Source organism: Nomascus leucogenys, chromosome 18 (assembly GCF_006542625.1).
Source record: "Nomascus leucogenys isolate Asia chromosome 18, Asia_NLE_v1, whole genome shotgun sequence".
Lineage (NCBI taxonomy): Eukaryota > Metazoa > Chordata > Mammalia > Primates > Hylobatidae > Nomascus > Nomascus leucogenys.
This window is the reverse complement of record NC_044398.1, coordinates 17,932,844-17,957,014: the sequence shown is the minus strand read 5'-3', so window position 1 is coordinate 17,957,014 and position 24,171 is coordinate 17,932,844. Positions and strand designations below refer to the sequence as shown.

The 24,171-nt window shown below is 36.5% G+C and overlaps 1 protein-coding gene across 2 annotated transcripts in view; it reads left to right on the top strand.

The window, feature by feature from the left end:
* Nucleotides 1–24,171, top strand: part of HERC4 (HECT and RLD domain containing E3 ubiquitin protein ligase 4) — a 162,813-nt gene that overhangs the window by 21,055 nt on the left and 117,587 nt on the right. For both annotated transcript variants that reach the window (XM_003258211.3, XM_003258212.3), the window contains exons 4-7: nt 9,020–9,179; nt 15,396–15,472; nt 19,736–19,957; nt 21,063–21,154. In XM_003258211.3, coding sequence (XP_003258259.1) covers nt 9,020–9,179; nt 15,396–15,472; nt 19,736–19,957; nt 21,063–21,154 — 551 coding nt within the window. The remainder of the gene's footprint in view (nt 1–9,019; nt 9,180–15,395; nt 15,473–19,735; nt 19,958–21,062; nt 21,155–24,171) is intronic.

Genomic DNA, 24,171 nt, shown 5'->3' with positions numbered 1-24,171 from the left:
TGCAAACAAGTGGCCTTTTTGTGGTATATTTAATGCCACATTTTTTGCATATTTTGCCCATCTTATTGGTGATTTTGCTGTTTAAAATGGTCCCTAGGCTGTGTGCTGTGGCTCAAACCTGTAATCCCAGCACTTTGGGAGGATTACTTGAGTCCAGGAGTTCAAGACCAGCCTGGGCAAAATAGGGAGACCCCCCATCTCTACAAATAATTAAAAAATTAGTGGGATGTGGTAGCTCATGTCCGTGGTCCCATCTACTCAGGAGGCTGAACCAGGAGGATCACCTGAGCCTGGGAGGTTGCTGCTGCAGTGAGCTGTAATTTCACCACTGCACTCCATCCTGGGCGACAGAGAGACCTGGTCTCAAAAAAAATTAAAAAAAAGTGTAGTTCTTAAATATGTACTAAATGAGATGTTTTAAAACAGAAGCATCCCTAAAACAAGATAATGTATTTATCAGTTGACAAAAATGTTTTGACCAGAGGCTTGCAGGAACCTTACCTTGTGTTTTCTTTAGGGACAATGATTCATTATTTGCTAAGTCAATGTTCATGGTGACTTTATAGGACATAACTACTGCAGATAGTGAGACTTGATTATTCCCAGCTAGACTAGAATAAAAAGACTAAAATAATAAGTGGAAGAATGATGTGGTTTCTTAGAAGGATGATGCAGTAGTGAAATAAACTATCAGTATTTAGCATCCTTCTGTTTCTTCGTGCATTGTACAGAGTATTGTGTCATTTTTTAAGAAGGTATAAAACAAGTCTGGAGTCTCTATCTTTGTAGCTTTTATTTTTCTCTTTTTGTAGCTTTCATTGACTACAATTAAGAATATAGAATTTTTCATTCTCTGTTCATAATGCCAAAGAGAAGAAAATTGACAGAGGGAGATGTTTCACAATTCAGACATATCAGAGAGAGCAGCACTTTATGATGGTGAAATTGATCATATAAGTGAACTCTTACACAATGAATTGGAGTTGATGATACTCTGTATGAATTTTCACAAGCTTAATTGATAATATTTCTGAGGTCCCAGAGGACATAGGATATACTTACCCAGTTACTCATTCAACAGGAAGTACTTTGTTATGTAATATTTTGCAACAAGAACCTGGACCTATCTCTCTATATGTGAGACAGTATTCTTTTTTTAATGATGTTTGTGCAGAAAAATGTACTTGATGTAGTTTGTAAGCAAACAAACACTAAAGTTGGATTTGCCTACAAAGGTGATTGGAAGGACACAGATGATGTAGAAATGAAAATTTTCATTAGGTTGATCATTGTAACTGTTTTAAAAATAAGCCTAAAAATGAAAGTCTTTCTTTATGAAGCAAAGAAGGATGGCCCCTTTCTCCTTGGTAAAATGATGCGCCATTAGTGTTTTCAAAAGTATGATTAATGATAGAAGTGTAAGAAGAACCAGAAGTAATGATGAACAAGGACCTATTAGAGATGTATTTGAAGTCGTTTCTACAAAGTGGATATGTTTCATCTGTCTAGCACTTTATCTTTTTCAGGTTTTGCCTATGTCTCTGAAAAATGAATTCAAAAGGCAATTTTTTCCACTTGTGTTTCCCTTTTTGTGCCTCCGAAAATTAAGTGTCTCTTTTTCTCTTTTCTTGAAGAGAAATACTATGACTCATAAATACTGATAGGAACACAGTGATACTTTTTTTTCACACTGTTTATATGAACATTTTGAAGCATAAAGAAAAGTTGAGGCCAGGCATGGTGGCTCATGCCTGTAATCTCAACATTTTGGGAGGCTGAGGCGGGCATGTTGCTTGAGCTCAAGAGTTTGAGATCACTCTGGGCAACATAATGAAACCCCATCTCTAAAAAATACAAAAAATTAGCCTGTAGTCTCAGCTGCTCAGGAGTGTGAGGTGGGAGGATCACTTGAGCCCTGGAGGTGGGGTTGCAGCGAGCCGAGATCACGCCACTGCACTCCAGCCTGGGCAACAGAGTGAGATCCTGTCTCAAAAAAAAAAAAAGAAAAGTTGAAAGAACAGTGTTAACATTGGCCGGGCACGGTGGCTCACGCCTGTAATCCCAGCACTTTGGGAGGCCGAGGTGGGCAAATCACGAGGTCAGGAGATTAAGACCATCCTGGCTAACACGGTGAAACCCTGTCTCTACTAAAAATACAAAAAAAAAATTAGCTGGGCGTGGTGGCAGGCTCCTGTAGTCCCAGCTACTCGGGAGGCTGAGGCAGGAGAATGGTGTAAACCTGGGAGGCGGAGCTTGCAGTGAGCCGAGATTGCGCCACTGCACTCTAGCCTGGGCAACAGAGCAAGACTCTGTCTCAAAAAAAAAAAAAAAAAACAGTGTTAACATTTTGCCATATATTTTGTCTGTGTGTATTCATATTTTTAAATAACATACCTTTTTATTTCAGAATTACTGTTGACTATAATGATTATATGCTGTTATTAAACCTTTCCAACAAGTTTAGCATCAAACATTTGTAATTTCGACATTTTGTAGCCCTTATTTATCAAAGGATTCAATAGTTTTTTTAATGGACTTGTGTGGCAAATTTTTTTTTTTTTGGTCTTTGGGTTTTTCTACTTATCGTCAATTGATGTGGTTTAATCCCCCCTTAACTCTCCGTTTTCTGATTGTGTTATTGGCCTTTAAAGGTAAATGTACTTTGGTGATAGTACCTGGAGCATAGTAAATAATAAATGTTAGCTGTTAGATTTGGCATGAGTTTTTTTTGCATCCCTTTCTTACCCAGAGCATTACTGGGCCAGGCTTTGTAAGTGAATTTTTTTGTTTGTTTTGCTGGATTCATTTCTCTTCATTCTTGCTTGTCATTATCTCCCTTTTTAGGCCATCTTGATTTGAGTATTCAACCAGAATTTGACTTGGATGTAAAATGTCTCAACAAACCATTGATATGACTTTCTAGGATACTGGGGAAAAATGGTTGAGATTATTCATTTTGATGAGCCATTTGGAAAAAATAGATAATTTTTAAAAAATTATAGTGAAGTTATCAGTTTTGTGTATTTGATGTCTGAAAAGTCAGCTATTAAATATTATTCTCAAGTTGTGTGTTTTTATAATAATATATTGCTGAAGTCATCCGTTTTCAGAGTTAGTATCGCAATAATTTGATGGGGCTAAAATTCTGAAAGAACAAAAATTATCTTCAGTATTTAGTATGTTGAAAAAGACTAAAGAGCTCAGATTAGTTTTAAAATGAAAACAATGGTTTTAATACATTGCTTTAACTACTTACTCTAAGGGTCTGTTTCTTTTATATTTTTAAAGTTACGTTTTATTTATTGTTTGTTTTGAAAAGACAATATATATTCACATGATTCAAACATCAAAGCAATTTAAATATACATTGAGAAGCTTAGCTTTTACATTTGACCACACTATTGTTCCCTCTGCCCATATCCCTTCAGAGTAACTACGCTTATTAGTTGTTGTTTTTTTGTTTTTGAGAAAGGGTCTCACTTTGGTTGCCCAGGCTGGAGTGCAGTGGTGCAATCTTGGTCACTGCAGCCACAGGCTCCCGGGATCAGGTGATTCTCCTACCTCAGCCTCCCGAGTAGCTGGGACTATAGGTGTGCATGGCTAATTTTTTGTTTTTATAGTGGAGATGGGGTTTTTGTTGTCCAGGCTGTTCCTGAATTCCTGGACTCAAGCAATCTGCCTGCCTCAGCCTCCCAAAGTACTGGGATTATAGGCATAAGCCACTGCGTCTGGCCTTGTTTGTTTTTTGTTTTGAGACCATCTTACTGTCTCCCAGGCTTGAGTGCAATGGCCCACTGTAGCCCTGACCTCGTAGGCTCAAGAGATCCTCCCACGTCAATTCCCTGAGTAGTGGAAACTACAAGCATTTGCCCCCATGCCTGGCTAATTTTTAATTTTTTTGTACAGACAGGGTCTCATTATGTTGCCGAGGCTGGTTTCGAACTCCTGGATTCAAGCCATCCTCCCGCCTTGGCCTCCCAAAGTGCTAGGTGGTGTGAGCCACTGTGCCTGTCCGTTTATTAGTTTTTTGTGTATCTTTCCAAAGTTTTTTTTTTTTTTTTTTTTTTTTTTGAGACAGTGTCTCACTCTGTCACCCAGGGTGGAGTGCAGTGGTGTGAACTTGGCTCACTGCAACCTCTGCCTCCTAGATTCAGGCAATTCTCATAGTGAGATTACAGACACCCACCACCCAGGCTGGTCTCTAACTCCTGGCCTTAAGATCTGTCCACCTCAGCCTCCCAAAGTCCTGGGATTACAGATGTGAGCCACTGTGCCCGACCTATCTTTCCAAAGTTTTTAAAATGTAGATAAAATATTAGCAAATATGAATATGTTTTCTTCCTCTTACACAAAAAAATAGCAAATCATGTACACTATTCCACATCTTATTTTTTTTTCTTCCCCAATGGATAATATATCCTGGGGATCTTTTCGTAACAATGTGTAGTTTCTTCTTTTCTTGATTTTTTTTTTTAAATTGCAGAGCATAATATTTCAGTGTGTAGATGGAATCTTTTGGATACTGGAGAATTTCCAGTGTTTTGCTATTGTATATAGTGCTGCAAATATATATATACACATACACAGAGGTATATCTGTAGAACAAATTCCTGGAATTGGAATTACTAGGTCTGAAGGGTGAATGCATGTGTTTTGTTAGATATTGCCACATTTCTCTTCATAGAGGTTGTACTGTTTTGTTTTTAGACTGTGTACAAGAGTGCCTTTTTCCCCATGAACTGTTATCAAACTTTTTATTTTTATCAGATGAATAAATGGTATCTTGGTATGTGGGTTTTTTAAAAAACAAATTTAAAAAACACCCTTTCTTTTTAGAGCAGTGTTTTAGGTTCAGGGCAAAACTGAGCAGAAAATAAAGAGTTCCCTTCTACTTCCTGTCCCCTACCATGCACCACCTCCCCAGCTTTCTGGATGTTCTGCAGCACAATGGCACATTTGTTAAAATCAACGAATCTACATTGACATATCATTATCACCCAAATTCCATAGTTTAGCGTTCATTTTTAGTGTTACACATTAAATGGATTTTAACAGATGTATAATGACATGTATCCGTCATTGTAATATCATGTAGAATAGTTTCACTGCCCTCAAAATCCCCTATGCTCTGCCTATTCATCCCTCCCTCCCTGTATCCCCTGGCAACCACTAATTATTTTACTGTCTCCGTCGTTGTCTTTTCCAGCTTGTCATATAGTTGGGATCGTGTAGTTTGTAGCCTTTTCAGATTGGCTTTTTTACTATTAAGTAAATTTCCTCCATGTCTTTTTGTGGCTTGGTAGCTCATTTATTTTTAGCACTAAATATTCCATTGTCTGGATGTACCACAGTTTATCCATTCACCTACTGAAGGATGTCTTGGATGCTTCTGGGTTTTGGCAATTATAAATAAAACTGCTAGAAACTTCCATGTGGGCTGGGTGTGGTGGCTCATGCCTGTAAATCCTAACACTTTGGGAGGCTGAGGTGGGAGGATCACTTGAACCCAGGAGTTCATGACCAGCCTGGGCAACATAGTGAGACCCTGTTGCTACAAGAAATTAAAAGATTAGCTGGGTATGGTGGCATGTGCTTATAGTCCCAGCTACTCTGGAGGCTGAGGTGGAAGGATTGCTTGAGCCTGGGAGGCTGCAGTGAGCTGTGATTATGCCACTGCATTTCCGCCTGGGCAACAGAGTGAGACCCTGTCTCAAAAAAAAAAAAAAAAAAAAAAGACATCCATGTGCAGGTGTTTATGTGGACATAGTGTTTGAGTAAATATCAAGGAATTGGGTCATATGGTAAGAGTATATTTAGTTTTGTAAGAATCTGCCAAACTGTTTTCCAAAGTGGCTGTACCATTTTGCATTCCCACCAGCAATGAAGGAGAGTTCCTGTTGCTTCACATCCTTGACACCACAACTGGTATTGTCAGTGTTTTGTCTTGTGGCCGTTCTAATAGGTGTGTAGTGGTATGTTGTTTTAAATTGTAATTCTCATGGCACATAAGTTGAACATGTAAGTTAAACATCTGTTTGTATGCTTGCTTGCCATTTGTGTATCTTCCTTGGTGAGGTGTCAGTTTTGGTCTTTTACCTGCTTTTAAAATAGGATTGTTTGTTTTCTTATTGTTGAGTTTTAAGCATTCTTTGTTTACTTTGGATTAATACTTCTTTATCAGCTGTATCTTTTGCAAATGTTTTCCCCCAGGCTATGGCTTGTCTTCTTACTCTCTTGGCAGATTTTTTATTCAAGCTTAACCCATATGGAAAAGTGCAAAATTGAAAATATATGTATAGCTTGATGAGTTTTCCAAGTGAATCTATTATTGGCTTCTCAGTGTAGTTTGAATTTGCATTTCTCTACAGGCCATTTCTGTTTTTTTCTCTGTGAACTTTTGGTTCACATCTCTTACCTACTTGTCATGCGAATTACTGACCTTTTTTTTTTTTCCCTAGGAAGTCAATAAAAACTGGGGATGTTATTCTTTTGTCTGAGATGAATATTTTTTGTCTCATTTTTTTCATCAGTTTTTTGACTTTGCTGTTGGTTTTGCTATAACAAGTAATTCAAATTTCCTCAAATGGATACATGGAATCTCCTTTTCTTACCTCAGCTCAGGACTCAGCTAGTTTTCACTGTCTTCCAAAATTCTTCATGTTTTTTTTTTTTTCTGGAGACATGGTCTCCCTCTGTAGCCCATGAAGGAATACAGTGGCGTGATCACAGCTCACTGTAGCTTCAACTGCTTGGGCTCAAGTGATTCTCTCCACTCTGTCTCACCACAGGTGTGTGCCACCATGCTTGGCTAATTTTTTAAAAAATTATTTGTAGAGACGAGGTCTCACTATGTTGCCCAGGCTGGTCTCAAACTCCTGGGTTCAAGTGATCCTCCCACCTTGGCTTCCGCAAGTGCTGGGATTATAGGTGTGAGCTACCTCGCCTGGACTGTCTTTTAAGGTTTACATAAATAGCTCATATTCCTTTAGTGCCTTTTGTGTATATTTATCTTAGCATTTAGTCACAATCTATCTCACCTGCTTTTCCATAGGCTGTAAACTCATTGAGGGCTAGGACGCTTGTTTTATTCTCTCTCCAGTGCTTGGAGCACAAGAAGTGTACAATACAACTGTTTAATATAAATGATTGCTTCTCTGTTTCGTGGATTTTGGTACCTTTGACTTTACAGCCATTGCTATCTTTATAGCTGATGCTATTAATTTGTTATTGTTGAACCAACCAAGCAGTCTTACTTACCCGTCTTGTCATCCTGTCATTTTCTGCTACTTCCTTTGAGGATTGTTCTGGAGAGAACTTGACTTTTTCTGGAACCTCTGTGAGAGATAACAGATCTTTTAAACATTTACTTCTTCATAATTAAGATTTATGGGAAAGTTTTGATATAAACAAATGATGCTTTACTTCTAAGTATTTTTTCTTTATTTTTTTTTGAACAGTGTGTGTCATATCTTGTTTGCCTTTTTTGTTTTTGTATGTTTCTGTAAAATACTTTTTTAAAAGCTACACAAAAAATGAGATATTAGTGTAATAAACTTCCATGTACTGGAAGCTTCAGCAGTAGGTAAGTACTTAATACATCATTAGAGTTGTGCAGGTTCCTAGAGGCTATCAGGGGCTAACCTCCCGCTCCAAAATGCAAGATAGTAATCTAGATACAATTTGAATTTCTGTATAGATAGGAATTTCAGCCTCTTTGGTTCAGTCTGTTTCATTATTGAACAGCTGCATTTGTAAATTGAGCTAAACTATGCCTCTGAAGAAACCCTGATTGATCCAGTTTTAACCACTTTCAACATAAGACTTTTAGTTTGTTGAAGACAATGATTATAGCTTTCTTATTAAGGTGAAAGAAAGTTAATTTTAAATGGCATCTTTTAAAAAACTTGTGATACTAGTAAAAAAAAAACTGACAAACACATCTTGAGGACTAAGAGAAACAAATTCACTTTCCTTATTGATTTGTCAATTGATGGCTACTAGTAGTAGGGCCAGTATTTTAAGAGCCAGTATTTTAAGTTAATTTCTGATTTAAAACTTGAACATATTTTAACCACATGTATCTTTTGATATTAAGTTGGCAGTCCACAAATGGAAACCCTGTCAGTCATGGTTTACTGCCTTTCAGTTCTCTACTCACCATATCTAATAGATGCTTTATTTATGAGATCTTTAAAAAATTTGTTTTCCATTCAGAAATTGCTAATTCAGTTTATTTCCTTAATTTCCTTTTTTTATCTTGAGGCAGGGTCTGGCTCTGTCGCCCAGGCTGGAGTGTAGTGGCATGATCTTGGTTTACTGCAACCTCCATATCCCAGATTCAAGCGATTCTCCTTCTTCAGCCTCCCGAATAGCTGGGATCACAGGCGTGCACCACCACACACCCAGCTAATTTTTGTATTTTTAGTAGAGATGGGGTTTCACTGTTTTGGCCAGGCTGGTCTTGAACTCCTGACCTAAAGCGATCCACCCTCCTTGGCCTCCCAAAATGCTGGTATTATGGGTGTGAGCCAGCACACCGTGCCTATTTCCTTAATTTCAGAATCACTTCACGGCAGCATATACATTGTAATATATGTGTCAGTTTTGATCTTATTGTTAAAATCAAGCAGCCCAGGTTATTTAAACGATTTCTTCTTTTTTTTTTTCACCTGGACTCTTTTATTAGTAATAGATTTCAGTAGAAGGTACATTCTGAGAGAATCTTTATAAACCCTTAACTTCTTCCCAAAATGTTCAGGTCACTTAATATTCTGAGTTGATTATGCCCTATGATATATTTATCTGTGGTTTACCACAATGAGAATTACGTATGGAACATATTTGTTGAATAGTTCAAAATAACTGGTTATATCTAGTGTGTGTTTAAGCATTTCTTTAGCTTGTTTGTATAAAATGAAGAATGTGTTTTGTTCTTATTGAAAGTTCAAAACTAGAATGCGGTATCTTTTTCCTTGATTTCTGTACTAGAATGCAATATTTCTCTTCTTGATTTCTGTAGAGCAGGTTGTTGCCCTGGATGCCCAAAATATCGTAGCTGTTTCATGTGGAGAAGCTCATACGTTAGCGCTAAATGACAAAGGCCAGGTGTATGCTTGGGGTCTCGATTCTGATGGACAGCTTGGCCTGCTAGGATCAGAGGAATGCATCAGAGTACCCAGGTAACAAAGGTGACCAGAAAGAGGTCCTTGACAATCTTTTAAAATAAATTTGTTAATCTAAATCGTTCTGCTTATCTTTGGGCATGTAAGAGTTGACATCTCATTATTTCTCCCATTTGAGTCCTTTGATAAGAGTTTGGTTCTTGCTTATGATGTTGATTGAGTGATTGGTTTGCCATTTTTATATACTCTATATTTTCTCTATAATCAATAGAATTTATGTTTGTAAAAAAAGGATAGGGAATACTTGCTTCATTACAAATTTTTTTAGTGGGTTATACTAATTTACTACTATCTTGAGTATTCCTGCTATTGAAATATTTATTAAATATTGGTTTGTTGAATGTTTTTCACTAACTTGTCTTTTTTTTAGCCTTTATTGTTTCTGTTGAATATAGGAGTCCAACATGCTTACTGTAAAAAGAATTTAGTCACTTTCCACTTTTTACATAGCAATGACCACAATTTAATTAATTCATCATATAATTATTTCACAATTAAAAAATAAGCAGTGCCTCATCAATGTTTTAGTCTTACACAGTTACATAGGGCATAATCGTTTTTTGTTTGTTTGTTTTTGAGATGGAGTTTTGTACTGTTGCCCGGGCTGGAGTGCAATAGTGTGATCTCGGCTCACTGCAACCTCCACCTACCGGTTTCAAGCGATTCACCTGCCTCAGCCTCCCGAGTAGCTGGGATCACAGGCGCCCACCACCAGGCCCAGCTAATTTTTTGTATTTTTAGTAGAGATGGGGGTTTCACCATGTTGGCCAGGCTGGTCTCGAACTCCTGACCTCGAGATCTGCTCACTTTGGCCTCCCAAAGTACTCATGATTATAGGCTTGAGGCACCGTGCCTGGCTAATCATTGTTTTAATATTAAAAACTCTAACAGCATGAATTACATAGGTAAAAATATACAGATTTCAGTATTCAGTTTATTTTAGGTACATAAATAATACATTAACTCATACTTAGTTTTAAAATTTACACAAATTCTGACCTCTTTAAACTCTTTTGTTCTTTTTCCTAGTAATAGTAATTCTTATAGAACAGGATTTTAAATTTAAGATTTTTAAAAAATTGTGTTTAGGATGAAAAGAGATTTGCATGTTAGATCTTCTGAGTCAGTATTCTCAAAACCATGATTCATGGCAAAACTTTCTAGTTTCCTTTAGTTTTACTCTACCAGTCTGATGATTCTCATACTTAAACTTTTGTTGCTGTTCACTTTTAAGGGACTTTAGTCAGTAATACATAGGTAAATAATAAATGGAAAGAAAGTTAATTATAAGGAGAGAATTTTATTATGTATAAAATTTATATGAGCGTTGTCCAATAATAACTATGAACCTGGATGGGGACCTGAAAGAGAATTTACTTGAGTTCTTTGGTTTAAACATCTTTATTTTTGTATGTGCTCAACATCTGTATTAACTTTAACCTGTATGTTAAGGTATTTCTGCTTTTCATCCTTCTCAGTTTTTCAAAATTTTATGGCTTGATCTGATTTGTTGTAACATATACATAGTTTTTACTGATATTACCAGGTTTTAAAGGGCCATTTAGTATTTCAGTGGAAATGTTTTTTTATAAAAGGAAGAGTGCCAAGTGAGTTTTAGTTTTAATTTCAGTACCAAATCATTTTTTAGATGTAAGGCTTTTTCTAGGTGGCTTAGAGATGTCAGCCAGCTTTGTAAATTTTACATATAGTATCTATAAACAGATTTCTAAAAATTGGTGTTTATAGATTTTTGTTTGTTTGTTTTTTGAGACAAGGTCTCACTGTGTCACCCAGGCTGGTGTGCAGTGGCATGCTCACAGCTCACTGCAGCCTCGACCTCCTGGGCACAAGCCATCCTCCCACCACAGCCTCCCTAGTAGGTGCGACTATAGGCATGCACCACTATGCTTGGCCAATTTTGTATTTTTTGTAGAGACGGAGTTTCACCATGTTGCCCAGCTGGTCTCGAATTCCTGGACTCAAGGGATTCACCAGCTTTGGCCTCCCAAAATGTTGAGATTACAGGCATGAGCCACTGTGTCCTGCCTAGTGTTTGTAGATTTTTGTAAGAGTAATCAGAATAGGCTGGGTGTGGTGGCTCACGCCTGTAATCCCAGCACTTTGGGAGGCCGAGGTGGGTGAATCACAAGGTCAGGAGTTCAATACCAGCCTGGCCAAGAAGGTGAAACCCTGTCTCTTCTAAAAATACAAAAAATTAGCCAGGTGGGCGCCTGTAATCCCAGCTACTCGGGAGGCTGAGGCAGAGAATTGCTTGAACCTGGGAGGCGGAGGTTGCAGTGAGCCAAGATTGCACCATTGCACTCCAGCCTGGGCGACAGAGCGAGACTCCATCTCAAAAAATAAAAAGAGTAATCAGAAAAGTGAAGATTCGCATTAGGTTATACTTTTGTGACAACAAAACCCATTTTTTATGCCAATGGATGGATAATATTAAAGAAGAATGTGAAATTAATAATATGATATAACTGAAACAGTTTGATAATGAATTATTTCCTAGTTCTAATTTTGTTTTGTTTTGAAGTCACTACTTTGGGAAAGACCAAGTATTTTAAATAGTGTCTGTAGACCTGCATTTCTGTCTAGATTTTAATATAGTATATATATTACACCATTTTATTAAAAATATTAACCCAAATTTTATTATCTTAGTTTAATGTAAGTGGAAATACATAACTTTGCACACAGACTTCAGAAAAATAATTGTTGGCAATAAAGATGTAGTTTATCTTTTAAAAGTTCTGCTTCTTGGACATACACATTAAAAAATTATGGCAAGATAGTATAAGATTATTATTTTTGTGAGTACAGCAATTTCTGGACTATACAAACTAAACATATTTGAATTATTAGCTTGGTCAAAAATACAATTTATTTTCTTGTTATTCATTTTAAAATATATTACAATTCCTGCCTCATTTTAGCGTCTGAAAATTTGGAACATTATAGATTAAAAAGAAAAATTAAACAGTAGTTTTTAATAGTATAGACTACATCAGTTGTGAGTCTAAATTTTTCATTTTTTTTAAATCAACTCCCCTATTCTGAGATAAATTTTTCAAAATTGAAATGAGTTGGTGTTAAGATTTTTCTTAAATAACTGGGAAAGTTGTGGCTTCACTGGAAAGTAGAAAATTGGTAATTGTGTTTAATTGCAAAATATTTAATGCTTTAGCTCCTCAAATGTTTAATTACATAATAGAAACTTTTTACTAATCGTTAACATTAGTGGTTGGAATTTTGTCTTCAGAAATATAACTAGCAATGCCTGATTTCTGCCTGTATTGCCGCTACGCGTTAAGTTGGAAAAACAGAAGAATACAACAGTATATATATTCCATAATTAGTATGCTTTAGCAGAGTCGCAAAGGAAGGGTATATAAATCTTATCTCCAATGTGTGTGTGTGTGTATATATTTTTTAATTTACAAAATTTATTCTGGCTTCTTCTTCTTTTTTTTTTTTTGAGACGGAATTTCACTCTGTCGCCCAGGCTGGAGTGCAGTGGCGCAATCTTGGCTCACTGCAACCTCTGCCTCCTGGGTTCGAGGCATTCTCCTGCCTCAGCCTCCCAAGTAGCTGGGACTACAGGCGCCCGTCACCGTGCCCAGTTAATTTTTGTATTTTTAGTAGAGATGGGGTTTCGCTATTTTGGCCAGGCTGGTCTTGAACTCCTGACCTTATGATCTGCTCGCCTCGGCCTCCCAAAGTGCTGGGATTACAGGCTTGAGCCAACAAGCCCAGCCTTTCTTTTGCTTTTCTGTTCAGTGTATTTGAATCTTCAAAAATTAGAAATGATTAAACACATTATCTTTTTTATGTGACAAAGGGGATTACTTTTGATGAGTTCTAACAAATTTATTTAATTATTTTCTAATTTATCTCTTTAGGAAAAATGGAACATGGGAAGCTTTGTTTTACCATTCACAGTATTTTTTAATTTCTAAAAGCTAAAACAAAGAAAACAAAGCCAATATCCCCCATTCTTCAGGGTATTAATACATTTATATGAAGATGAAAGGGGATAGTTTTTTCTTTAACGCAGTAATGACACAGAAGAATGTATTTCTGGTTTCTGTAGTATATAATAGCAAAACATATTAGCATTTATGTGTATTACAAGCCTTAGGTTAGTATTTTGGAAAGGAGAGTAACTGAGTATAAATTGTTATGCAAATTTAGAAAAATTTTGGCAAATTTTATGACTAATACTAAAGTCTCCAAGACCTTACAAATGTATTTATCCTTTAACAGTATATTCATTACATACTATTAATTAGGCACTATAGCAGGTGCCAGGCATTATCATGGGTGTAAGACACATAGTCTGCCTTCACAGAACTTACTGTTTCGCAGAGGAGACAAATATTAAATGAATAGGTACGTGTGGTTAGTAGCGATAAATGCTCTGAAGGAAAAAACATACAGTACTGTGAGAATGTAGTATTTTGAAATGTTTCATTTGCAAAATTGTACTTGATACCTGGAATAGTGTTTTTTTTTTTTCCTGAAATACTTAATATGCTGAACAGGTCAATGTATCATCTGCCTAGTATGCATAAGCAATAACAGTAAATGTTTAGTAATTTGAGCGCAGTTGTGTATGTTCATGTATTTTTTATTCCTTACTGTTTGCATTGCCAGTGTTTGATTTTGCTATTTCAAAGAAATGGCATTTTGTTAAGTTTGAAAATTTGAAGGTGCATTGGATCCTGCTAATTTGTTGGATTCTGCTAAATTGTAGCAGTACAGCTTTCAATTTTTGTAGTTAAGAGCATAACTTCACTAAATAAAAATATTTTTAATACAATAATATGGAATCAGAGTAACTCTCCTTTTTCCTGCTCAAAATTTGATTTGTTGAAGCTGCCTCCTGAAAATCATGTGTGTCGACTCTCTGGTCAGAATTTGCTCTGGACTCTCTTATGGCAGAATCAGGTCAGGTGACAGTATCAGGTAAAGGGAAATAAGAAACATATTGTGTACCTCCCCATCCCCTGTTTTTTCTTTTCTTTCTTTTTTCTTTTTTTTCTTTCCTTTTTTTTTTTTTTTTTTTTTGTGACAGGGTCTTACTCTATCGCCCATTCTGGAGTGCAACGGTGTGATCTTGGCTCACTGCAGCCTCTGCCTCCCGGGTCCAAGTCATTTTCCTGCCTCAGCTTCCTGAGTAGCTGGGACTACAGCGTGCCACCACACCTGGCTAATTTTGTGTGTGTGTGGGTATTTTCAGTAGAGACAGGGTTTCACCAGGTTGGCCAGGCTGGTCTTGAACTCCTGACTGACCTCAAGTAATCTGCCTACCTTGGTCTCCAAAAGTGCTAGGATTACAGTAACCCACCTGTAATCCGCATCTGGCATCCCCCTTTTTTTTCTTGAAAACATTCATTCAGGAAAAACAGCAACATGACCAGGCAAAGGGAAAAAACCAATGGAGATGCTGGGATGGTTGATGTGCATGCAAAGTTAATTGAGTTTTGTAATGTTTTAAAAATGAGCCTTTAAAATTGCGTTGTGGTAAAACTCAGGAAAGGGGGGAGAAATTACGAAAGTATAAGGACAAAATACAAGAGAGAAGAAAATAAGACTTAACATATTAGTAATGATTGTTGTAACTGTGAATTGAGTAAATTTCCCGAGTAAAAAAATTGAATGTCTCTGATTTAGACGTAAAGCAAAAGGATAGCTTGTAAGGAATAGGTTTCATAATTTGAGAGTTGGTAGAACATATAAGAATCCTTGTTGGTTCTTAAGAAACCTGATAAAGGAGAACATACATTAAACTAGGCAAAACACCAATTTTAGACAAATTAGATAATGTGCGTTTGCTTTCCAGATGTATTGCCAAGTTTCTAACTGTAAGCTGATGATTTAAAAATACATTTTTATAATGAAAGAAAATATCTGAATTATAAGAGCACTCTGAGGAGTACTTGAGGTATGAGTATAGCTCACTTTGCTTAAATACTGTCTTTCCAAGATGTGTTCTTATCACCCCTTTTAATTTTATTTTTTTGTATCTAGCTCTTGTTTACTGATTTTAGCATAAATTTTTGGTACGCTAAAATTGAGCTTGTATGAAAAAAATAATATGACCTATGTGCATATAGTAGGCCATCAATAAATAACATAAATAACATTCAAGATCAATTTGTTAAATGGAATTAACTGGTCCTGATCTGTCTTATTCCTTTCTAGAAATATTAAAAGTTTGTCAGATATCCAGATTGTACAAGTTGCTTGTGGTTACTATCATTCACTTGCACTTTCTAAAGGTAAGCATTAGTTTTTATTTTATTTCTCTTCAGTTTTATTACTTGGTACTTTTTTGATTGTGCATATAGTTCTCCAACTTTGCTCACCTTTCTGCAAGATTGCCCTGGTTCTTGATCCTTTTCATTTCCATATAACTTTTAGAATTAGCTTGTCAGTCTGTACACACACATACACACACACACACACACACACACACACACACTGCTAGGAATTTGATTGGGATTTCATTGTCTCTATAAATCAATTCAAGGAAAATCTTTACAATATTGAACCTTTCAATTCTAGAACACGGTATATTTGTCCATTTAAGTCTCCCTTTAATTTTTTCCATTAGCATTTTGTTTTCCCTGGACAGGTCTTATACACCTTCGATTAGACTTTCCCCTAGGTATTTGATTTTTTGATCTTGTGAATGGTGTCATTTTTTGTTTATTATATAGACATGAAATTGATTTTTGTGTCTGTTTATTAAACAGTTAAAAACTCTTCATAGCTGCAACTGTGGAAGATTGCTTCCCCAATCTCATTTAATCTCATAGATGAACTTTCTATGCATAGAAATAAAGAAGGCTAAACATCATATTTATTAGTTTTGTTTGCATTCCTCTCTTACCAGTTTAACTTACTAGTATCCTAGCTAAGAATTGGAACATGGGCTAGTAAAGAATCTGCCATATGTATATTTTTTTACCATTAAAATAAATAGGTTTGCTGGGCGTGGTGGCTCACGCCTGTAATCCCAGCACTTTGGGAGGCCGAGATGGGCAGATCACCTGAGTTCAGGAGTTCAAGACCAGCCTGGCCAACATGGTAAAACCCTGTCCGTACTAAAAATACAAAAAATTAGCCGGGCGTGGTGGCACGCACCTATAGTCCCAGCTACTCTGGAGGCTGAGGCAGGAGAATTGCTTGAACCCGGGAGGTGGAGGTTGCAGTGAGCTAAGATCACGGCACTACACTCCAGCCTGGGCGACAGAGCGAGACTCTGTCTCAGAAAAGAAAAAAAAAAAAAAAAAAAAGAAGAAGAAATAGGTTCCATTTGCTCCATTGTTACTATTTAGTGAAGCCTACTACAAATAAAACACTAAGAACCATGGGGAAGCACAGATAAATTAAGAGACAGGTTTAGGGATCATACAATCTAGTGAAAGAGACAGACATCCAAGTAAATAACTAGTCTGAGGCAGAAAAAAATATGTACTATTTCAGACAAGGTAAAAGTAAAATGCTGTGACAATGATATAATTGTTTCTAATTGATATAATTGGTAACAATAAGGAGGGGATTAGTATTTTATGCAAGTCTTTAAAGATTTATTAAAGATTAATTTTTTTATTAATAATTGGAGAAATGTTGAGAAGGACAAGGAGAAATGTTGAGTGGCTAAGGGGGTTATGCTGGTGTAAAGGCATAGAGTTAAGAAAGTGGTGTATTTGAATATTGGCGTGTAGTTTTATGTGGGTGTTGTGAGGGAGTGGGAGACATACTCATACTTCAGTTTAGGCTGAAATAAAAAGAGAAATCTGTTATAAAGGGCCTTAAATGTCATATTAAGGAATTTGGACTTCTATAGGCAGTTAGGAACATAGAATCTCTGTGTATTCTTTGTTGTTTTGCCAGCTCCTCTTTTGATATTTTGGTAGGTGGATCTAACAAAAATTTAAACTCAAAGGTTTTACTGAGGACAGGTTTTCATATTGACCTTTTTTTGTTTGTTTGTTTGTTTACTCAGCTTTATGGTGTAGGCAATATCTTATTCATTTGCTAAACATTTTTTTTTTTTTTTTTTTTTTTTTGAGACGGAGTCTCCTCTGTCGCCCAGGCTGGAGTGCAGTGGCATGATCTCGCCTCACTGCAAGCTCCGCCTCCTGGGTTCACGTCATTCTCTTGCCTCAGGCTCCTGAGTAGCTGGGACTACAGGCGCCTGCCACCACTCCTGGCTAATTTTTTGCATTTTTTTTAGTAGAGATGGAGTTTCACTGTGTTAGCCAGGATGGTCTCGATCTCCTGACCTGGTGATGCTCCCGCCTCAGCCTCCCAAAGTGCTGGGATTACAGGCGTGAGCCACCGCGCCCAGCTGCTAAACATTTTTTAGAGCCCTTAGTATGAATTAGGCATACTACATTATACAGTAATAAGCAGTATACTACTTACTAGCCCTCGTGATATAGTCATTCAAATAATGATATAATTACATACTATGATAAGGGCTATAAAGAAAAACTTCAGGGTATTTAGAACATAGGACAGCGGTACTAGACGTAATCTGGGAGATCAGGGAAGGAAGGCTCCTGCTGGGAGAGAGTTGAAATGAACTGGACAAAGATGAGGGAAAGGTTTAGGTAGAGAGAACAGCAAGTGTGTGAGAACTGGCCATTGGAGAATATAAAGGAAGGCAATATGGCTAGAGTATAGTGAGTGACTGATATGAGAAGAGATTGGAAACATAGGTAGATCATACAGCACCTTATAGGCCTTGTTTAAAGTGTTTATTCCAAGAGCAATGAGAAAGCACTGAAATATATTTTTTGGGGTGAGCAATATTATCAAATCTGCATTTTTACAGTATCTCTATGCATGTATACAAAGGTCTATTTATATGTGCATAGAACATTTCTTGAAGGACTTACCAGTAATTGGTAAGAGTGGTTGTCCCAGGCTGGGTGCGGTAACTCAAGCCTGTAATCTTAGCACTTTGGGAGGCCGAGGTGGGCAGATCAGTAGGTCAGGAGTTCGAGACCAGCCTGGCCAACATGATGAAACCCCGTCTCTACTAAAAATATTAAAAAAAAATTAGCCAGGCATGGTGGCACGTGCCTGTAATCCCAGCTACTCAGAAGGCTGAGGCAGGAGAATCACTTGAACCTGGGAGATGGAGGTTGCAATGAGCGAAGATTGCTCCACTGCACTCCAACCTGGGCGACAGAGCGAGACTCTGTCTCAAAAAAAAAAAAAAAAAAAAAAAAAAAAAGTGTAGTTGTCTCTTGAAAGAGGAACCAGGATTCTGATTTTTTTTGGAAGGAAGCTTACTATTAAGTGTGTGCTATTTTGTAGTTTCAGTTTTTAAAAAATCAGTTATTAATGTATCAGTTATTTAGTGCCAGTTGTTAGTTTAATAAAAGGATGTCTAAAGTTGCAAATTACAATAGCAATATGGGAGCGAAAGTGACAGGCAGGGAAAACTATTATAGGAATCAGTTAAGATGGTGAGGACTGGATCTATTTGCCATATTTTTCTTTCCTTCTTTTTTTTTTTTTTTTTTTTTTTTTTGAGACTGAGTCTCGCTCTGTGGCCCAAGCTGGAGTGCAGTGGCGCAATCTCGGCTCACTGCAAGCTCCGCCTCCCAGGTTCACGCCATTCTCCTGCCTCAGTCTCTCCGAGTAGCTGGGACTACAGGCGCCCGCCACCACGCCCGGCTAATTTTTTGTATTTTTTTTAGTAGAAACGGGGTTTCACCATGGTCTCGATTTCCTGACCTCGTGATCCGCCCGCCTCGGCCTCCCAAAGTGCTGGGATTACAAGCGTGAGCCACCGCGCCCGGCCCGTATTTTTCTTTAGAAAGAAAACTGTATGTAAATTTTGGTGATATATGATAGACTGGATATGTGTGAAGTTAAAAAAAAAAAGAGAGAGAGGAGTATTAAGGAAGACTCCCTAGGTTTATAATTTTTGCTACTGAGTCACTTACGATGTTATTTACCAAAATGGGGAACACTGGAAAGAGGTCCAGGGAAGCAGGATGGGAGTCATGAATTCAGTCTGGGGCATCCTAAGTTAGAAGTTCCTTTGAAATTTCCTAGTGTCAGGTAAACAATGGGTTATGTGGGTTTTTTGCTCAGGAGAAGTTTGGGCTAGTGATAAAATTTGGAATGTGATCAGCAGATAGTTACTAAAGTTTGAGCTTGAATGAGTGCCTCTTGGGAGAAACTATAAAATAAAAATGAGACTTGAGGAATATTAAAAGGAGACTGTTGAGGGGCATAAGGAAATGAGATTACTCCTTGTTATGTGATTCACCTGTTCATCTGTGTAGTCCATCAAACTTAAAGTGTACTAATACTGAATGTTCTTCTAGGTAGTAGTATATGTTCATATAAGAAATAAGCATAATTGCTAAAAATAATATTTATATTCTTTTGATGATAGGCAGAATGTCCCAAAATAATATTCTTTATATGAAATTTGAAATGAAATGATTATTTTCAAATTAAATTTTTTGCATGTTAGAAAAATGGTTAATTTTTCCATTACTGTTTTACAGCAAGTGAAGTCTTCTGTTGGGGACAGAATAAATATGGCCAGTTGGGTTTAGGTACTGACTGTAAAAAGCAAACTTCACCGCAGCTGCTTAAGTCTTTGGTTGGAATCCCTTTCATGCAAGTTGCAGCAGGAGGAGCCCATAGTTTTGTACTCACCCTTTCTGGAGCTATCTTTGGATGGGGACGCAACAAATTTGGTCAGCTAGGTCTTAATGATGAAAATGGTAGGTTCTCATTATGTATAGTTTAAGTGTACTTTTTGAAAGAGATGATCTTTTGAGATAGATCAGTGATTCTTAGTGTAAGAGAGAAATGTATCTTCCCTGGTATAGAGGTGGGGATGAGATGTTATTTAAAAATTCCATTTGGGGAATGCAGTGGGAAGATACAAAATATCCTTTTTTCATTAAAGAACTATAAAAAGTATATCTGGACAAAATCTTTAGTATTGGATGTTTATTAAAAGACAATTGAAAAACATTACTTCAAATTGTTAATCCATTATTGGCCACTGTTAGTGGAAAAAAGCTGTAAAATTATTCTGGGGAAGTAACATGAAGTGTTAATCTTTGAGTTTTTCAAGGAAATACTTAAATGATTTGGGTTGTTAAATTAGTCTTTGGTTGGGCTTCACTTTTAACATTGATGCTAAAGTCTTAAAAATAAACATTTTGAATTTGAAAAAATTATAACTGAAACAAGTTGGGATCTTGGAACTTATTTTTCATGATTACATTGAGTTGAATGCCAGTATTTGACTTACAAAAGCTAATTTCTTATAGTTCAGTATAATTGTAATGACTGAAATGGACAAAAGTGGGTTGTTAATCTAGTAACAACTAGTAATGATAAGCAAACAATACTTTTAGAAAGAATTAAAGAATACCTTGTTTTACATAAGAAAAATATGTCATATTAGGATATCATGTATCTTTTCTGCTACAAAACAGCCTAAAGTACATTTTTTTTTCCAGGCTTTTAAGTAGGATCCTGTGGGTATAACTATCATGAAGTGAATGTAAAGAATGATGTTTATATGTGGAAAATTAGAAGCAGTTAGATAATTTTGAAATTTCTTGATTGCTGAGTCCTTTGCAGACTGGCATATTGGCTGTTTAGCACTTAACTCTTTAAGTCCCTCCTTTATCACAATAGTATGGATAGGCCTGGGAACCCTACTTAGTAAGCTTGTACTACAAAATCATCAAAATCATAGCTAAAATTATTTAGTCACAACTATCTACTGAGCTTGGGAAGCTGTAGAGGAAACACATCTAGACGAGTTTTAATTTTTAAAATACTATTAACATCTCTTGTTGGAATTTTCAGATAGGTATGTTCCTAATTTACTAAAGTCACTAAGATCTCAGAAAATAGTTTATATTTGTTGTGGAGAAGATCATACTGCTGCTCTAACCAAGGTATTGTACTTTTAAAACTTCTTTATTATTACTCATCATAGTTCTTTCATAATTAATGAATGTTCTCATGGTATTTTCTCAAGTTTTAACTTGAGTGTTATTGGTATTTCAAAAATAATTTATCTGGGAAAAAAAGACTTAGATTATTCTTGAAAAAATTTACCTTATTTTTCAACTTTGTTTTATGTTATAAAATGTGAATTCTGATATACTATTATATGTGATGATAGTATATTGCTGAATTTCTCAGCTTTATATGAAATACTGCTTAAGTCATATTTGAATAAAATTATTCCATTTTAGTTCATTAGGCTTGCCATGATATATGCATCAAACCCATTTATATCATGTAGCTCAGCCTAGTTTGAATGTAGTTTCCATTTGGCTTATAAATACTTCATACAAGCAATAGAGGAGATGAACTTCTCTGTTATTCATAGGCCAAGTATTGTGCAAGCAGTTATAGTGATCACAGTCTTATCAATGGCTTTAACTCTGACCTCTCACTGTCTTGGGTATGTGCCAATTGAGTATCAGTACTGTTTAGTTCTCGAGTGACTAGAAGTTAGATGAAAATGAAAGCATTCAATTAACCTTTACCAGATAATTATTTATTGCAGCCATGTTAATGTAAAGTTTTTCACTGGTCAAATTAGAAACTGGTTAAACTTCTTTATCTTTTTTGGTCTTACGTAGTACATAAAATTGGTAAAAAGACATTAATGTCCGGGCACGGAGGCTCATGCCTGTAATCCCAGCACTTTGGGAGGCTGAGGCAGGTGGATCACCTGTGGTCAGGAGTTCAAGACCAGCCTGGCCAACTTGGTGAAACCCTGTCTCTTCTAAAAATACGAAAGTTAGCTGGGCATGGTGGCAGGCACATATAATCCCAGCTACTCCGGAGGCTGAGGCAGGAGAATCAGTTGAACCCGGGAGGCAGAGTTTGCAGTGAGCTGAGATCGCACCACTGCACTGCAGCCTGGGAGACAGAGTGAGACCTCGTTTCAAAAAAAAAGAGGCATTAACTTTTAATCAGGCTTTAAAATTCTGCATTATATTTCTACTTGGGAATTTTAGCAGGACAATAATTATTCTTCGTTATTGTCAAATATAGTGAACTCAAGGCACTTTTAAAAATATAATGACCAATTATGAAAGTTAATTTTAAAGTATTTTGTAGTACTTGCCTTTTAGGAAGGATTATTATACCTGCCAGTCTTATTATTAGGTTGGCACAAAAGTAATTTCATTTTTTTGCCATTAATGGTAAAAACTGCAATTAATTTTGCACCAACCTAATATCATATTTTATTGATTTTGGCATTCAGATAGCAAATGTAATCACTGAAGTCTTATTTATTCCTGTTGGCAAGTCTTAAATTTTATGTGTCCTTTTTTGTTTTTGGTGTTTGGAAGAAATTTATCAAACTATAAAAAATATCATGTGTGGTATCATTCCAAAAATTAATTTTATGGCAGAAAGACAAACAATGTTAATGCTTTTCAAATTCAGCCTTTCAGATAACCATTCATCCTAATGTTCTAGGATAAGTAACTTTTTATGTCTGTTTAGTTTTAAGAAATGCTAATTCTCTTAATCTTTTGTATTCCTCTCTCAGAAGATAGTAGCTAGTGACATTTGTTTATTGGAATTTTGGGTGTACATTATTTTTAACAAAATTAGATAGTTGTAAATATCCCCAAAATAAAATAGTTTACTTTCCCTTGATTTAAGTTAAAATACCTGTTCCATATCCATATGTCTTGCTTTTCTGGAAGAATTTCTTGGAAATAGTAAATAGATTAAGATTGCTTTATGAAGCAGTTTTCTGTACAAAACCTGCCTTAGGAAAGCTGCATTAGGAAAGATTTTAAAACCAACTTTTAAAAACGGAATAAATGGAAAGACATACCATGTTTATAGATATGAGGATACTTCCATAAAGATGTCACATTTTTTTCAAGTTTATTTGCAGATATGTTATGAAAATCACATACAAATACACATTTTGATTTAGCAGTCCCACTTTTAGGAATCTAACCCAAAGATATGAAATTGTGTATGCACAAGACCATTTATTGTGACATTTTAATAGCAAAAGACTAGAAGAAATCCAAATGTCCATGAGTTAAATAAATTGTGGTACATCCCTGTAATGAAGTACAGTGAAGTGTAAAACAGAATGAGGTACTTATGCTGTGGAATGATTTCTAGAATATATTGCTAAGTGAAAAGAGCAAGGTGTATGGAACAGCTGTCTTTTTGTAAGAAAGGGACCAAAATATGAACATATATCATATGCCATGTATGTTTTTTTGTTTTTGTTTTTGGACACGGTCTCACTCTGTCACCCAGGCTGGAGTACAGTGGTGTGATCTTGGCTCACTGCAACCTCTGCCTTCCAGGTTCAAGTGATTCTCATGCCTCAGCCTCCCAAGTAGCTGGGATTATAGGCATACGCCATCACACCCGGCTATTTTTTTGTATTTTTTTGTAGAGATGGGGTTTCATCCTGTTGGCCAAGCTGGTCTTGAACTCCTGACCTCAAGTGATCTCCCCGCCTCTGCCTCCCAGAGTGCTGGGATTACAGTGTGTAATCCTGCACCTGGCCTTATATGTTTTTAAAAATACAATAAATTTAAAATCAATAGCCAGAACAAATGTGCCTTGCCTTACAATTTTTGACTTTGGAATCTAGAAACTGTTACATGTAATTAAAAAGCAAAATTATGGCTGGGCACAGTGGCTCACACCTGTAATCCCAGTGCTTTGAGAGGCCAAGGCAGGCAGATCACGAGGTCAGGAGTTCGAGACCATCCTGGCCAACGTGGTGAAACTCTGTCTCTCTACTAAAAATACAAAAAATTAGCCGGGCGTGGTGGCAGGCACCTGTAATCCCAGGTACTCGGGAGGCTGAGGCAGGAGAATCGCTTGAACGTGGGAGGCAGAGGTTGCAGTCAGCTGAGACCGTGCCACTGTACTCCAGCCTGATCAACAGCGAGACTCTGTCTCAAAA